At 34.0% G+C, this 18,269-nt stretch overlaps 1 protein-coding gene across 3 annotated transcripts in view; it reads left to right on the top strand.

Moving 5' to 3' along the window:
* LOC129259520 (intermembrane lipid transfer protein VPS13A-like) overlaps nt 1-18,269 on the top strand; it is a 120,828-nt gene that overhangs the window by 9,959 nt on the left and 92,600 nt on the right. For all 3 annotated transcript variants that reach the window (XM_064098415.1, XM_064098414.1, XM_064098413.1), the window contains exons 3-5: nt 3,695-3,738; nt 7,743-7,785; nt 11,032-11,235. In XM_064098415.1, the coding sequence (XP_063954485.1) occupies nt 3,695-3,738; nt 7,743-7,785; nt 11,032-11,235 (291 nt within the window). The remainder of the gene's footprint in view (nt 1-3,694; nt 3,739-7,742; nt 7,786-11,031; nt 11,236-18,269) is intronic.

Raw genomic sequence — 18,269 nt, 5'->3', positions numbered from 1 at the left:
ACACTTTAAATTTTGATGTAAAATACATGTAATTATTATTCATTCAAGAGTTCTTTATTCGCTTTAAAAAGCACATATAAAAAAAAAAAAAAAAAAAAAATATATATATATACAATATATTCTACAAATAGGCATTATTATCCATGGTTGTTTATATTTTTCTCATTATGTGGCTAAAAATTGTTCATTTTCTCTTCATGTTCACATTAATTTGTCCAGGAAGTTCTTGGACACAATGTAATAATTCCTTGGTTTCTGAAATTCTGATGTCTACATACATGTAGGTACAGTGTATGTACACTGTAGGCACTCATAATTGATTGAATATTCCAGGAATGTCAGGAAATTTTTGGTTTCAGTTTTGGGAATTTTACTTTTTAGCTGTTGAAACATTGCCCATATGTGCGTTGTGGTATGATCCGTCAACTGTTTCTCCTTTATACAGAAACAGATGACTGTCAATGGAGCTTCTTCCCCAGTGTGACCTTCATTTAAGACAGATTATAAGCCTTACCTTTTTTTATACAGTCTATTTAGACTGGTCATTCCAAATTTGTTTTTCTTCATCCATTACAAGTAGATTGTGGGGGCAAAAGTAGTGATTGATTTTTTTTTCTTTTTTTTCATTTCTTTTGGTGATTGTGTTGCTCTTTGAGTTTCATGAATTACATTTAGAACCATACAGTATATTCAATTTTTTACTCCAAAACTCTTTCCAAACTCCAGTTCAGATTCAAGAATGATACATGTATAAAAAAATACTATGACATTAATTACTCTGTGAAGTGTAAACCAAGTATTGATAGATCAGAGATCTTTGAAAAGGACATGTTTATGAGAAACATACATGGGCATTTTCACCACAGATGGACACAGAGGCAAAAAAATCAAGTTGATATTCATGTCAAATGCTTAATGTTTTTTAATAAAACAAGACCTGAAGTTTCTGAGACAAATATTTTTTCCGACTCTGGCAGCCATTTTTTATTTCAAAATGGCTGCCAAAGTATGGATACAAATTAGTGCTGAAAATAGTATATTGATACATATTTGGTTTGACAGATTTTTAAAGAACAGGTTTGATCATGATGTTTTGGCCTGTGATTTAGCTTGCTTTTATAACACTTTTTAAAATCCCACAGAAAGAAACACCAGTAATTCATTCATCTGATAAAAAAACATTGATGAAGTATGTGATATGGTATGTAATGTCAGTTACCGAAAACATGAACTTTTTTTCTCATTTCCTGGAAAAGAGGATATATTTTATGAAACTTGGTAGATTTCCTCTCTAGGTAACACCCCTCCCTTCTACACCAAAATTAAAGATTACCAATTAACAATGAAGCCATAGGGTACCATTAAATATATGTAATGTCAGTTACCAAGTGGAAAATGTAATGTCAGTTTAATACTGAGATGTAATGTCAGTTACCATGATAAAACGTTGGTTACCAATATTGAAATGCAAATATGTGGTCAATTTTATGGTGAAGAAATATTGTATACTTGTTATTTAAGTCTTTCACTTTAAAAGTCACACCAGAAGGAGCTTGCTATTGACTTTTAAAAGGTAAAGTTCACAAGGAATTCTATATGAAATTATGAAGGAAGTTGCATTCCCATCGTGCAAAAAAAAATTACTATGAAATTGTTTTGTACATGCACTTACCAAGTACCTAATTGTTTGTATCAGACAATCTTTTGTTTGGTTTTCGGGGGGGGGGGGGGGGTAGGGGGTACTTTTCCCAACCTATTGCCTAAATCTGCAACATTTTTTAAGCTTAACATTGTGATGAAGGGGATTTCCAGTGTCCCTTTTTTAGTTTCTAGGATTCTTTTGAGCATTGCCTCGCTAAAAGTAAATTCCTGGTTTTTATACAGGTCTGTTAGTAGTGTGGATGTGTGATACAATTTTGTTTTTGGTTTACAAGTATAGATGAAAAGTGAAATTTGACAGTTCTGATCAATTTTGCATGGATCTAGTAAACCTTTTTTTTTTTCTAATTTACAAATAGTTCAGTTTCAGTTTAGAAGCTGGAGTTTATTTTTTGTTGACAGCTTATAAAAGAAATTAGCAAAGAAAATGATTAAACAAATTATGAAGAGAATTGAAATCCGACAGATATGAACAAGCATTGCTTGCACTGACCAGAATAGAAATCAATAAAACTACATGGCTGCGTGAGATTTGGGGGAGGGGTGCATGTAGCCTGGGGGAGGGGTACATGTAGCCTAGGGGAGGAGACCCTTATTCATTTTGCCTTTTTTGAGGGTAGGGGGAGGTTGGAGAAGGAAAAGGTTTAAAAAGTCAATATAAAACTGATGAATATATTATGGGTGTATAGTCAGAAAAATCCATGTGTACAGTCAATGCAATATTAAATTACTATAGGAAAACATGTAGCTGCTATGACCCCACCCCCCCCCCCCCCCCCCCCCCCGAGTAAGTAAAACATACATTGCTTATCTTTGGATAATTAAAAATGTGAAGTATTATGAAACTTTTATGATTTTAAAAAGCCTTACATATAAGTACCAAGAAAATTATGCCTTTGAAAATCATATAGCACTGGTAAATGTTAATGTGTATTGTCAGTTACCGACAAGTAATGATAAAAATGTTCAAATCAAAGAAAGGAATTGAGAAAAAGAAAAAGTTTTTTCATTGAAATGTTCCTAAAAACTCGGGTATACTTCTACATCAAGCTCACTTTTATGTGAAGCCCTGCACAGAAGATACAATGCAATGATTCCACACATTTGACTTCCATGTGTTATCTCTATGGCAAATTAAGTGTAATGTCAGTTACCGTAATGTCAGTTACCAGCATGGTTGTGGAAAAATTATCATAGTCCCCAAAAGACAAAAACAAATTGTTTAATATTTTGACACATCTTAACCTAGTAACGGAGGTATATTTACATATTCAAATTATTACTCTATCTACTCAGGGACATGAGATATTTCAATTTTAATGAACACCCCGAAATTGCATGTCCTTTTGCGTAATGTCAGTTACCGACACATTTTTGCTTGCTGATGTGTAAAAAAATGTGGTTACATAAGACAACTTAGTATCAGAGTATACAGCAAGGTTTACTTTATTAACTCTATCAAAAGCAAACTTCCATCATTTGTTGTTTTAGAGATACACACAATGAAAGGTGTGAAAACATTGTGTCGTGTAATGTCAGTTACCGTGAAAATGCCCACATGTATACGGTACTGTATAAGATTAAATTTCTAGATAAAAACTTTGAAAATGAATGACAATTGAAAGTGTGTCAATACCATTTCTGTATGTTTGTCTTTAGATTGCCACAGAAGATGGTTTGCTCATGTCTGGATTTGTAAAGTCAGAATAGAAATAAAATTTTTATGGACTACAAAATTTTCCATCTGTACATGAATATGTGTGAGATGATGTTTTTGCTATAAATGGTATTACATGTAGTATTGCTTGTCATATGAACACACATATTTAACCCTTTCATGTGCTTTGTCATTTTATTATATTTATGCAAAATATTACTTTTCTTTGATTCAAATTTCAATGCTTGTGTTTCACTATTCATTTGGGAAATTTTTATTAAAACGTGATTTATTATTACAAGGACCCCTTATTTTCTTTATGAATTGTTAATTGGTAAACATCTTAAATGACTGTTAAACATTTTATTTGTTTTGTAGGCAGCTTAGAACTCACAGACCTAGAGATAAAGCCAGAGGCATTGGTAAGTTTTTGAATAATTTAATAATTTTTTTAAGCTCTTAAATCTTGTTTTTAATTACTATTTTCTTTGTACATGTAGGTCTGGGCCCGTATTCCATAAACGAGATAAGCTTTTTGCTTAAGTCTTAGCATTTTGCTTGTCTAAGAAATCTTCCCTAACGATATTCTATAAACTTTAAGACATTTGTCTCAAGTCAGACGATATGGCTAAGCCAAAGTCTCAAAGTCAAATTCTATGACCTTCTAAACTGCTGCAGGGGTGACTGCAACAAAATAGCAAAAATGTCATTGAAGTTGTTTTTTCTTAACAAGTTTGATTTTATTGAAACTAATTACAACTATTGTAGTAAAAGAAGAGCATTCATCACCCATATATGGTAAGAATTCTTTATTCAGATTATTCTATATTTTGTTAATTACCAAAACATTTCAATCCCAAACCGAGTGACTTGCACAGTTTTTTATGTATCAGTCCCATTCATTACTGTTCATGTATTGTTTGTCAAAATCTAAATGGGATAGGGTAGATTCCTCTCGACATCTTGATTCTACTTCAGTTGAAGTAGACCTAGGGTCTAAGGGAAAACATTTGTAACTTTTGAGACTAGTCTTGGGTCTAACATTAGGCCTAGATCTAGCCTAGGCCCAAGATCTACAACTAATATCCGTCTGTTTGGAGGAGAATTGAACATTGTTTTTACTTTTTACTTTCCTGAAGGCTGAAGCAAAACGTAACTTTGTTAGTCTAGTGCCGTAGTGGAGCAACTGAGACTGAAGCTACATACTAGGCCTAGATCTAACGATAGACCTATATTAGTATTGGTCTAGGCCTAGAACATGCAGGACTTAGCCTGGCTTAGCCTTAAGACAGGGATAGATCTATCTAGATTTACATGTAGGTCTAGAATAGATCTGACTTAGGCCTAGACCAAAAGCTTCAGTCTCCGACTGTATTTTGGTTGTTCCGCTTTTTTAGTATTACGAGTACGACACTAAACAGTCTAACGTTACGTTGGCCTAGTCTCACCAATGTGATATGACAGTAAATGTCAGAAACTTTTAAATAAATCCCCAGAAACGACGGTTATTCCTGTCAACAGTGCTACTGCTAGATATATCGCTATGCATTGCTTGCCAACTATGCCTAAAGTTAGATCTAGTCCTAGTAGTAGTAGTCTAGACATCTATCTAGATCTAGATTCTAGGCCTACTCCTGCTTTAGGTCTATCTGTTTGTTTGGAGTTTTTATTTTATACATTTTGAGGACTTGTTTAGATCTAGGTTTCCAGGACTAGAAAACAGGCCTAAACCTAGACCAACACTGGCAACAGCTCAGTCTAGACTAGGGCCTAGATTTATATAAGAATTTAGATCTAGGGCCTAGGCGGCCTAGCCTGTGCTTTCTTCTATTCATTCTAGATTTTATTTCTAGCCTATCCGGTAGCCCTAACGTTAGGACTGGCTGATCTAGTCTACTGTTTGATCTAGAAATCTCTAACCTAGGCCTAGATCTAGACTAAATGACTTACTCACTTAGACTAAAAGTTAGACCCTATCTAGATCTAGAACTATACCAATCTAGGTGTACATAGGGTCATAGTAATAGGTGTAGATCTAGAGACTTGTAGACTCTATCTCAATGTAGATTCTAGATCTAAAAATAGTAAATGTAGGCTAGATCTAGTCTAGTTCTACTCATCTAACGTTAGGCCTGAGAAAGGAAGTAGGCTAGGGATCTAGCATTGGGTTATTTCTAGGACTAAAGAATCTTGATCTAGGCTTAGATCTAAACTAGGGGCTGTAGTTCAAAATTTTGAGGTCTAGCCCCCCCCCCAAAAAAAAAAAAAAAAAAAAAAAACTAGAACTAAGCCCTCAGCTACATGTAGTTCTCTATGTAGCCAAACAAAAGTTAGCATTGACCATTGTCTTAATCTTTTTTGGCGTATACATGTAGTTATCATACAAACACATATTTTGATGAATGAGAAAATGTGTCTTGCAGATTATTTTAGCTCAAAACCTACATTTCATGGACATATAGGCCAATGTCATAAAATGAAGAAGTAGTTCAATACACATCATGCTGTTTACACATTTATTGATCTGATATGCTGTTACCATGGCAACAAATTTTCAAATATATGTCTTGCAGATCTACACCTCAAAATCAATGTGTGAGCCAACTTTTATAAGAATTGGTAAAACTAATAAAGGGATTCAAACCACAAGATTTTCACCTAATTTCTTTATATAATATGTTGTTACCATAGCAACACGAATTCTGATACAGGCAAAAGTATATCTTAGACATCTTCAACTCAAGACTATTGTGTGCGCCAACATTTTAGGAGAATCGACCAGTTGAAAACTGATAAAGTAATTCAAATTACAAGATTTTCATCTAGTTTTTGTTATTTTATTTGTTGCCATGGCAACGCAATTTTTTATAAAGGCATAAAATATACTTTGCACATTTTTTTTTTCAATTCTTTTATTTCATTTCCATTCAAAAAACATAATACAAAGTAATATAAAGTAATACAAATCAAGTACAATTTTCACATCTGCACATCAAGACTAACATTTGTGCCACATTTCATGAGAATTGATTAAAAACTGAAGAAGTCGTTGGAACTGCAAGCTTTTACATAATTTTTGCCCTAATATACCGTTACCTTGGCAACACAATTTCCGACACATGCGAAAATGTGTCTTGCACGTCTTTACCTCAAGACTTATGTCTGTGGCAAACATCATGAGAAGTGGTTGAAATATTGTAAACTTGTTATAACCACAAATTTTTCACCTAATTTTCGTTATTTAATATGTTGTTACCATGGCAACGCAATTTTTGTATATAGGCATAAAATATGTTTTGCACATCTTCACATCAAGACTAATGTTTGTGCCACATTTCATGAGAATTGGTTAAAAACTGAGGAAGTAGTTGGAATAGCAAGATTTATACATAATTTTTGCCATAATATACTGTTACCATGGCAACACAATTTCCGACACATGCAAAATTGTGTCTTGCACATCTTTTCCTCAAATCCAATGTGTGAGCCAACTTTCATGAGAATTGGTAGAAAACCGATGAAGTAATTTAAATTTTAAATTTTGGCCATAATATACTGTTACCATGGCAACACAATTTCTGAAAAAGCAAAAAAAAATTCTTACACCTCCTTACCTTAAGACCAATGTGTGTTCCAAATTTCATGAAAATTGGTTAAAAACTGAGGAAGTAGCTCGAAATGCAATATGGGTATGAATTCTAAAAAAAAATTGGCCATGATTTGTTGGATTTAAACGTTGTCTTAAAGCAATTAAGACAACTCACCACTGTCTTAAAGTTAGGGCAAAATTCTTAGCCATGTAGAATTTATGAAATACAGACTCTGCATATTTAAGAAAAGTTACTTAGCCATTCATCCTAAATCTGTCTTAGTCGCGCAAAAATTCTTAGCCAAATTCTTAGACAAAATTCTTAGCCAATTCTTTATGGAATACGCGTTTTGGCTAAGAATTTTGTCTTAGACAGAAAACTAAGACAAAATGCTTAGATTTTTGACTTAAGCATGCTTATCTCGTTTATGGAATACGGGCCCTGGGTCTGAAATTTTTACTTTAATGTACTGACTGTGAAATAAAATAATGGAAAATCACAACAAGTTTCTTTAATACAGAGATCTAGAAAGTTATTACATCCAATATGTATTACTTGTATGCCCTCCAACTGATATCAGTTGTTTACAACTATTCCGTGATAATGGCTTAAACAGGGATTTAAGCGTGAAATCTCTCTACAATCTCATAATTCCACGTCTTCAGGGAATTGATAAACATATGGTAAGCCTTGAATTCATGTGTTGCATTTGAAATATAAAACTGCAAAATATGGTTTGATTTGAAATGATAATCATTTGTATTATCAATAACAAAAAGTAAATACTTTATTTTTTTTTATATTTTACCACAATTCATTTTCCTGTCATTTTCCAGGCTCAACTGAATCTTCCAATAGAAGTTGTTGCTGGTCATATAGGTGAGATATGAATTTTTGTGCTTCTTTTCCTTTTCAGAGCTTTATTTTCTATTAAAAAAGAATAGCTCAGTATTAAATATGAGGAGCACTCAACAGTATAGAAGTTTCTACAATTTAACCTTAAACATGTTCTTGGCCTTTGGAGCTTCGGGCCACTAAAACCGTCATATAATAATTTTTTTGGTGGCCCGATATAAAAGTTTGGTGGCCTGAAAAATATAGAAAAAACATTAAAAATTAATAAAACTAACTTCTGAAATGTTAATTCTGCAGCATCGACCACTACAATTTTAAAGTTACATGTACTTTCATTTTGTGTATCTTATATACTCTTGTATGTAAAAGTTGTTTGCTGTTATTATATTTTGCAAATTGATTTGTGATAAAATATAATTTATTTTATCATTGTAAATATGAAATGATTGAAAGAGAATAAATCAATTGTATTGTTCCCAGGTTGTGTGGACTTTTTTCTTTGATCTACGCATACATGTAATATAGACACACACTCATAATGGTAAAGTAAATAAATTATGCATAACAAACTCAGATACAAAACAACAAATTTCCCTTTCTTCCTCATTGAATCCCAAAACCTTGAGTATGCAGGCCCCAAATCCAGTTTATTTTTGTTTTTTCTGCCTAGCAGCATATTATAGCAGGAGAAAATCATAGAAAACTATGCTGCAAAATTAGAACAATGCATAAAAGTGGGAGACAAACAAAATTAATTAAAGAAAGAAGTGAAAAAAAACAAAAGAAAAAAATCAATGAAGAAAGAAAAAAAGAACAGGAAAAAAATTTAAAAAAAAAGAAAAGAAAAAATTTAGAAAAAAGAAAAACACAAGAACATGAAAGAAAAATGAATAAACAAAATGAAAACCAAAATTGGGAAAAGGAAAGGGGAAAAATTAAGAAGCCATTACAAATATTTAACAGCTGTTGCAAAAGTCTATCCTGGCTGGTATACAATTAAAAGCCAAGCAAATAATTTTCACTTGCATTTTGGGAATGGGGCATTTCTATTCAATTATCCTTCAGTTGTATTATTTATCATTTTTTGTCATATTCTTTATTCAGGCAAAGTCAATGGGAAGGGGTAGAAACAGCAATAACCACCGTCAAAAAAATGAAAGAAAAAAATAACGATAAGGGAATGGCGAAAGTATATCTGGAAAAAAAAGTGTGAGAAAAGCACTTCCCTACATGTATATTTGCCAAAATGTAGATTGAAGAAAAAGTCGGAAGACGATCTGGCTTGCAATTTGAACTGTAGAAAGTTGATAAAATGCGTGCAAAATCAGGAGAAAAATTGCGCTACATGTACTTTTGAAATTATTGGTTGCCCGATTTGGGCCACCAAAACTTAGCATATTTCAATAATGGTTGCCCGAGGTGAATTTCTGGTGGCCCTTGGCCACCGGGCCACCGCTAATGTCGAGCCTTGTATATACATGTACATGTATGTACCATTAAACAAGCAGAAAGCTCCTACAAAAATGGAGTTTAAAAGGTAAAATCTTTTTTGATTTTTAAGCTATGAATCAAGATGGTGATGTGGTATTAAATCGCCTCATGTGCATGTACATGTATACTACATGTAAATCTTTATAAATAAAAAAATAAGAAGTATTCATCAACAATTGATAATTTCTTCATATCTTGGGAATGGGGCGCCTTGGGCGGCAGGGTTATTTAAATCTAGTGCAAATAATACTATTTTTGTATACCACTGTGCTCTACACTCAATCATGCCGTGTTTTCCACAAAATTGAACAGTACACGAAGCATTCATGAAGTGATTTCCAACGCAGACTACATGTAGTTGATATGAATTCAAACAAAACCCCTGAAATGCAAACAAGATTAAGTACTAAATTCATGTCAAAATAAAATTACTGGTATCAAAGGTTCTGTCTATGATGTCTTCCAAAAATTGATTTTACTTTTTATTTATAAAACTCATCAATCACTTGTTGTTGAGTCGTATGATGTGGTAAACGCATGACTTGTTATTTCATTATGCTAAAATAATGAGCACAGCCCTAATTTAATCACTCTTCCTAATCAAATAAAGACAAACCAACCATATAAGCTTTATCATTTGGAGTGAATGACTTCAGGAATGCCAACAGCAAATGAAATTAGATTAATTTCATTATACTACATGTACAATGCAGCCTTTTTCTTGTTTTCCTAAATTCAGTACCTGAATTCAGTTTTTTAAAGGCCAAAACATAGTTGGATCGGCTAGTAGTATACATTAATGAAGTGGTTTCAAAAAATTAGATTGGCTGAGTTGCTGAACCAACTGTAATTTGGTCTTCAAGCCCAAATATTTGTTGAGAATATTATTTGCCGAAGTCATTTTGAGATGCATAAAACCTCGAAAGTCCTCTTTTTGTTAAAATTTGTTCAATTTTTATTCTTTTGATCTACACATGCATCTGTGCATGTACATAGACTTTTTAGCCGTTATGCACTTTAAGGAATGAGTTTGACTTTTTTAATACATCTTTGTGAAAAATAACCACTATATATATACAGGTATTTGTTTATGATTTGGAGTTCTGTGTAATTTTTTTGTGGAACCTTTTCGATTTGTTTATACATGTAAATTATATAGATCTATGTGAAACAGTGCCTTGAGCAATTTCCAGTACAAATATTTGAATTTGAGATTTTATGATGGGGTTTTGTTATTTATCAATACAGCTTTTGAGTGAACTGAAGTCACCGAACAGTGTATGTAGTTTGAGTCAAGTGTACATCATAATTATTTTTTGTACAGTGCATGTTGACATTTTGTGCAAAGTGCATGCATGAATATGCCAAACGTTATTTTCGACAAATTTATGATTCGGGATTGATAATGCTACATGAACATGTATAACATGCGTGTAGATTTATACCATATTTATTTTTGTCTGAACTAACATGCAGTACTTTTCTCTCTTGTTTGTTTTCCTCCTTTCTTTGCCCTCATAAACTCTCTTTTTATGTGTATTTCATTGAAAATCTATGATTTTGAAATAGAGGGGGCACAAAGAGCAAGAGGGGCAGATGAAAATTCCTATGTTCATTGTGCACTGTATATTCAATGTGTGATTCTCAAATATAGATGGTGCGTGACCCTTCCCCCCCACTATCTGCAACTGGTATTTATAAACTGTAGACATGGTATTTATATAGATTTTCAACTTTCAATCAATGAACAATGAGTACTTCCTTTCATCTTCATTACAGGAAGAGTATGCATTGACTTTTCATGGACAGGCCTTTTCTCTGAGCCAGTAGTGGTCAACGTTGAAGACCTCTTGGTGCTGGTCAGTCCGGTTGCTGACCGTCCATACGATGAAGAGAAAGCAAGAAATGCCGAGAATGCGGCCAAACATCAGAAGCTTGCAGCCATTGAAGCATCCAAGAAAGCTGCTTCAAGCTCAGACACAAGTAAGAATTTCTTCTTCAGTTCATGATTTTTTATTTTCATTTTTTAAACATTTTTTACTCTTCCACCAGTAAAGTGCGTGTACTGTACCATTGGTCTATTAAAGCTTTGGTGTATCTTACCCTTGACTCAGCATGTTTGCTCAGTGGCATTAAGGACCTGCCTACTTGATGGTGTCTTGTAGGTTCAATTCCCATCAATCTACCATTTGACGAAAAAAAAATCTGGACACCTCACAAAACCCCAATTCAAGGAAAAAGTGTGTCATAAACGAATAATCATAATTAATATATGGCCAGAAAGAGTATTTTCTCTCAAATAATTTGATACCATAAATTAATATGCTTGGATAATCAGTAGGTATTCTTTGCAGTGATGTAGATGGTAATTTGTGCCAAAGTAAGGCATGAATGCAAATGAAGGAATCCAGATGCCAATGATGTCATAATCCTACTAGAGTTTAGTTAATAAAATATCTTTGCAAATCCCTTTTCAATGAAATTAACTTGAGAATTGATACTAAAAGTGTTTTATCAAACAATTATATAATACAAATTATTGAAAAGGTGTTTTGAAATGGAAAATGAAATCATTATTTGTAGGATTATGTCATTATTGACTCGTGGATTCATTCATTGCAGTCATGCCTACTTTGGCGCAAATCAAAATCAAACACAGCACATGTTGGACAGTGCATTTTTATTTTTTAGAAAAGACTACATGCTTTTGGAAGATCCCATGCTTATCAATCATATTATTCACATTTTCCACTTGAATCATTATAAAGTAAATATATTTGTTAATAAAAAAATATATATATTAAAAAAAACTCTCTGTGGGATCTTACAACAGATGACTATGTACATGTATGTTGCAGTATTGGAGGTCCATATACAATGTACATTTGTTCATGAAGCAGTGGAAGCAAACACAACCGCATCCCTATTTTAGGAACACTTGACACGAATCCATGTACATTTCTAATTCTTGAAAATGGTTGTATTCATATTCAGTACCATGTCTGTGCCTCTGGGAATAATGAAGATTCCTTTTTTTAATATGAAAAGGGGCAATTGGTCCATGCCAAGAATATTTATACTGAAAGCATCTGTTATATCTACAGAGCAAAATATTGTACATGTACATGTATGTCCTGAGATGTACAGTGTACTACCCATAGATGTATGCATAATTGTTTGGGTACATGTGTAAAAAATACCTACATGTACATGTATACATTTCATCTCATGAGATAACTGAAGTACATGTACATGTATATTGCCAACAGATGTACACATGATTACATCATGTACATATGTGTTCATGTCTTTATGAATGCATGGATTTTTTTATTTACTTTGTCGTTCATTTATACCTGTATTGACATGTTCATGTAGGTAAATTTTAACTAAACCTGCACATGTCAATGATTTCCATTGAGTTCAGAGCAATGTGTGTATTTTATGTGCACGTACAGTGGAATGCCCAGTAAAAAAAAAAACTGTCATCTTTTTCAAGTAATCATGATGTAGTATTAAATATTTGCCCCTATTTCCAAGGAAGTGTTTCATGAAATCTCTGGTCAGTAACTCTCACTGACAGACTTTCTCTCAGCCAATGAGATGCAAGGATTACAATAGATAACAATCATTGACAGTGAAAATCACTAAACAAATCCCTTCATGAAACCCCCTCCCCAGGATGTCTTTAAGAGCCTGTCCATGTCTGTAGTGTGCCCTTGGGGTGACAACCGTATTACACTCCAAATGGACTACTTCATTCAAGCCCGATTGAATTGCTCCAGTTTGCTGCCCATGCATTACAAATCACAGTGAGTAATGCTACTGAACACTGCACATTAAGATTGGGCCTCTACATTGTATTTTGGGCATGTAAAATACACTCTGTACATTGATAGCACATGTTATGTGTGTTCACATTCAAGAAGGGTTTCCTGGAAGTACGTTTTTTTATACAGTGTAACATGGCAGACTTATTTTCTGAAATGAAGAGATTCATTAGTGTGCCTCCTACACAGCAGTGTGCATTTTTCTTCCTGCGCCAGTTCGATTTTAATGAGAAAAGCTCCTATACAGTATTAAATGGATGTTCATGTAGATCAAGTTCTTCACTATGCATGAATAGATACATGTATGAAGATTTTCATATATGAGCCAGTTGATATTTTCATGATAAATTAGTTCCTTTTTCTGTGTGGCAAAGACTAGAGGCAATTATTGAAATGTGAATGTCCAACTACATTCTATTTTATAATGATCAATTTGATTGAGGAATATGTGTATTATTTCAAAACTCACTGTACATGTAAAACAAATACAAAGGTGCATGATTCAACGAAACAAATCAAAGAAAAAAAATCTAGCAATGTACATGAATATGAGCCAAAATACCATCTGAATGAGAGTGGGAGTGGCTACATGTGTTTGGTATAATATACACAGGTAATTTTACTACATTAATACAGATACTATTTATAATAAAACTTGGATATATAACACCTACATGTAGTTTGCTTTCCAGTACTGTTGCATGCATATGCATGCATACATGTATGTACTGTACATTAATAAATCTTTTATGCACATGTACAGTATACAATGTAGCACCAAATAATACATGCACACATAAATCCGATAAAGCTGCCATTAACATGTACATTGTATATATCTGGCATTAAGAGTTGCATAAGTACATGTAATATTTATGTACATTCCGTCTGCTATCTTCAGTAGATATGAACCGAGACCTTGGATTTTGTCATCCAATCAAGATAAATGTTCTTTGCAGTGTGTAATGTAAAACAAATAGATAATGATACATTGAAATTGTATAGTGCACTTTCCATCTTTATAATAGATGCTCAAGGTGCTTCGGAGCAAATTAGAGAGAGAGAGAGAGAGAGAAAATATATATTTCCGGTTCGAACTTTATAGAAAAATACACACAAGGAATACACTGTACATGTACATGTATGTATAATAGTTGTCTGCCATATGTCTTCAGGTTGCCCTTGAAGGTGGTCGCTGACGCCTTGGTTCTCATGCATTGTCATGTAAATTCAATTTAAGCAGGGCTCGAAATCAGCAGTGACCCGATGGCCCGAGGCAACAAAAATGAGACTTGGGCCACCAAAATTCTGTAAAAGCCAACACTCGTTGGGCTACCAAAGTTTTGATTCATCATTTGATGTTTTCTGTTGTTTGAGGGCCACTAAATTGCTTTGCGGGTCACCAATAATATGAAATTGACGATCGGTCCACCAAGAAAAAAAAATTAGCGTGAAGCCTTGAAAGTCTTCCATCATTGGTGAACATGAAGTACATGTACAGTGTATGGTGGGGGAATGGGATATAAAGAGTGCAAAAAATGTAATAATAAAATATGAATAAATGAAGGAAAAGAAAAGGAGAGAAAAAATGAAGAAAGAAAAAAGCTGGGATGGGGAACATTCTTATATGTTTTGTCAGTGCCATACCAGTCATGTTTTATAGATAAATATGATTTTTTTTTTCTGCTGGAATTGGATACATACAGTATGTAAACACAATATGTAGAGCACTCAATCTGAGTCAGGAAGTCTGCACTATTTGCAAGCACTCATTAAAGACCCTTCAAGAATAGACATTCAGATTGTCTAAATTGAATCACAGGCAATAACGTGTGAGCAATAAACAACTTGGATCGCACAGGCTCCAGGATGATGCTGCTCCATTTAAAATTGCTTTGAGGATGAATGCATTCAGGAAATATGGGTTTTTAGATAAATTTGATACTGGTTTAATACCGTACACAGATAATATCTACAATGTACTTGTACAAGAATGGACAATAGGTGTATATGGACATACAGTATACATGTACTGTATAATATGTACATGTACATTGTATGAGAAAGAAGTACGGGTGGGTGTTTCATAAAGCTGTTCGTAATTTAAGAGCGACTTTAAGAACAACTGGTGATCCTTTCTTGTGGTGAATGGTAAGCATAAAAATGTTCATTGACAATGGTTTAGCGCATAAGAAAGGATCACCAGTCGTTCTTAAAGTCGCTCTTAACTTTATATACGAACAGCTTTATGAAACGGGCCCCTGGTCAGTAGATTGGGAGGGAATACATGTACTGTACATCTAAACAAGGGTCAAAATCCCATCTTGAATAGATCTCTCAACCACTTTCACTTGTAAAACAGTGTACATGGAGTACAACATGTACTGTACAATGAATGTGTACAGATGTGTACATTTTATACACCATTATACAAATAGCGAATAGGCATGAGTGCGATGGTGCGAGATTTCGCATGAGGTGAAAGAAAGATGCTCTATTCAACGAGGCGTTAGCCGAGTTGAATAGAGCGTTTCTTTCTTTCACTGAATGCAAAATCTCGCACCATTGCACGAATAAGAATATTCGCTATTTGTGTTGTACAACGCCTCGGAATTTACCGAAAATATGAAAAAACAAAGAGTTTATCCCTATAGTAATCTATGAAAAGGGAGCAAAATACCGAAAGCAGAAAGCAAAATCCCACAAGCGCACATGACTTTGGGCAGCCTTGCGCATTCAGCCAGCAGGCTTATACGCGTATTGTTCATTTTTACTGAGCGCAATGAATTAAATCGTATTGTGACGTCACCTCCTAAAGCTGTGCAATGGTACATTTTGGATGGTACGTCTTTTGTGCAACGGTACGAATGTTTGACATTCAGCCTCCCATTTGCTCGCGTACAACAAGCTAAGTCGAGGAGGCGCGATAGCTCAGTCGGTAGAGCGGGGGACTCGTATTCCGGTGACCCGGGTTCGATTCCCACTTGGTGCGCTAGTGCCCTTTGGTAAGGCATTAATCCTCAGTACCAGGTCCTTCGGAGGGGACCTTAAGCCGTCGGTCCTCTGGTTGCTTGCTTACAAGCATTCATGCTTTCTTAGCAATCAGGTAAAAAAAAATCACCACCACCACCAAGTAGGCGTTGTACAACTGTTAACAGTGCATGAGCATACACATACATGTGCATTGATCCAAAACCTGATTACAGGATGAACATATTTATGTATATTTCTGTTTCTAGAGGATAATTTGTCTGCCAACTGATCATTATTTGTATCCCTTTTGTACCTGTATATGTACATGTCCACATCTAATACATGTACATCTTCAGTAGATATGAAAACATTTACTAGTTATAAAGATACATGGGATTTGGGCCCTGCAACATACATGAAAATTATACCAAAAAATCTTTGATTTAAAATGACTATTCAGTACATGTATGTGTACAGTATGTACATGTACATGTATGCACAAATCATGCACATATTGACTTTTATGTCAATGCTACATGAACATGTACCGGTACATGCCCTTGGTAATTATTTTCAGAAATTATTAATTTGGGGGAATATTTTTTTAACTATATATGCATTTTTTTCTAAACTTTTAATATGTTAATGTTACTTGTGATAGTGATTTTGCTTTAGATCCAGAGTTTAAAATGACTGTTTACTGTGTATGTACATACAACCTACATAATACATGTACATGTACGCTTGATCATGTCCATGTAGGAAGAAGGCCTTGTGTGTGATTAGCAGACTGAATACATGTAGTAGTCTGTAGTGTGCATAAAGCCAAAGGTCACCTCTAAAATTCATGTCTTTTTCTCTATGGTGATTCTGAGTTGAGATGACATTTAAGGAGGCCATCAAGAATGTAATATTTTTTCATAATTTTCATTATTTAACAATAATATGATGATGATGATGATCATGATGAGGACGAGGATGATAATGATTATTATGTTCTTCTCTTCTCCTCCTACTTCTTCTTCTTCTTCTTCTCCTCCTCCTCCTTCTTCTTCTTCTTCTCCTCCTTCTTCTTCTTCTTCTTCTTCTTCTTCTTCTCCTCCTTCTTCTTCTTCTTCTTCTTCTTCTTCTTCTCCTCCTCCTTCTTCTCCTCCTACTTATCATCATTGTCATCATCATTGTCCTCTTCATCAACAACAATAAACTACGCACTTCTTTTCTTGAATACCTCATTGGTACACATGTACATGTAGTGTAGCTCTGAAAAAGAACTCTGAAACAGTACATGTACATGTAGATACACTCAATAATTGTCAAGGGAAATTGACTGTTATTCGGTTGAGCACATCAAGGTCAAATTTTTTATTCAGTCATGATTGCAATTGCATTTGAAAGCAGCATTTGAATCAATAGCTTTACATGTACACTGTACTTGTACATCTGAGCTCTGTTCATCTACATGTTTGATCAAAACCTTAATAAGTAATATTTTCTACTTTAATTAAAAATTTATGAAGCAAGAATAACTGTATTTCCTTTATTCTTTTATGAAATTATAAACCCGAAGATAATGCACATCCCTGGTTCACATTTGTATACACACTTGCAAGGTATCGCATTGCTACATGTATAATTTGCTCCACATTTTTAATGACTGCTCCACAATATTTTGTTTGTACAGCAATTCTTTACACAGGACTGTATAGAACAGCTTTTACAAACCAGAAAGGCTATTAAATCAAACCTGAGAGCAAGTAAAATTGTTCCCTGAACACTCTTGTGTAGTGATTGAGGTATCTCCTGTATAATGTTTGGGCACTGTGATCTATCCCTTTAAACCGAGAGATCAGCAAGAGCAGGTTGTTTGTTACATTGGATCGTCTCAGTCATATGTCACAGGGGAAGAAATAGATAGATGCATGCTTGCAGGTGCGCATCACTGTCTTTGACTGATAGCTTTATCAGGCTTGCATCTACAATATACATCTATCAACTGTGTACAAATTGCCAACTACACTTTTTGACCATGTCCCTACTGTACATATGACCATATGGGGCTGTTTAATTATGCCCTATACATGTATACATGTACATGTACATGTAATACATGCACACTCAGTTGTAGAGATTTGAGTATTAGTAGTAGTACAGTAGTAGACTAGTAGTAGTACAGAAGTAGTAGTAGTAGTAGTAGTGCATGTAGTAGTATTAGTA

Source organism: Lytechinus pictus, chromosome 4 (genome assembly GCF_037042905.1).
Source record: "Lytechinus pictus isolate F3 Inbred chromosome 4, Lp3.0, whole genome shotgun sequence".
NCBI lineage: Eukaryota > Metazoa > Echinodermata > Echinoidea > Temnopleuroida > Toxopneustidae > Lytechinus > Lytechinus pictus.
Note: the sequence above shows the minus strand (reverse complement) of the source record. Positions and strands in the feature narration are given on the sequence as shown.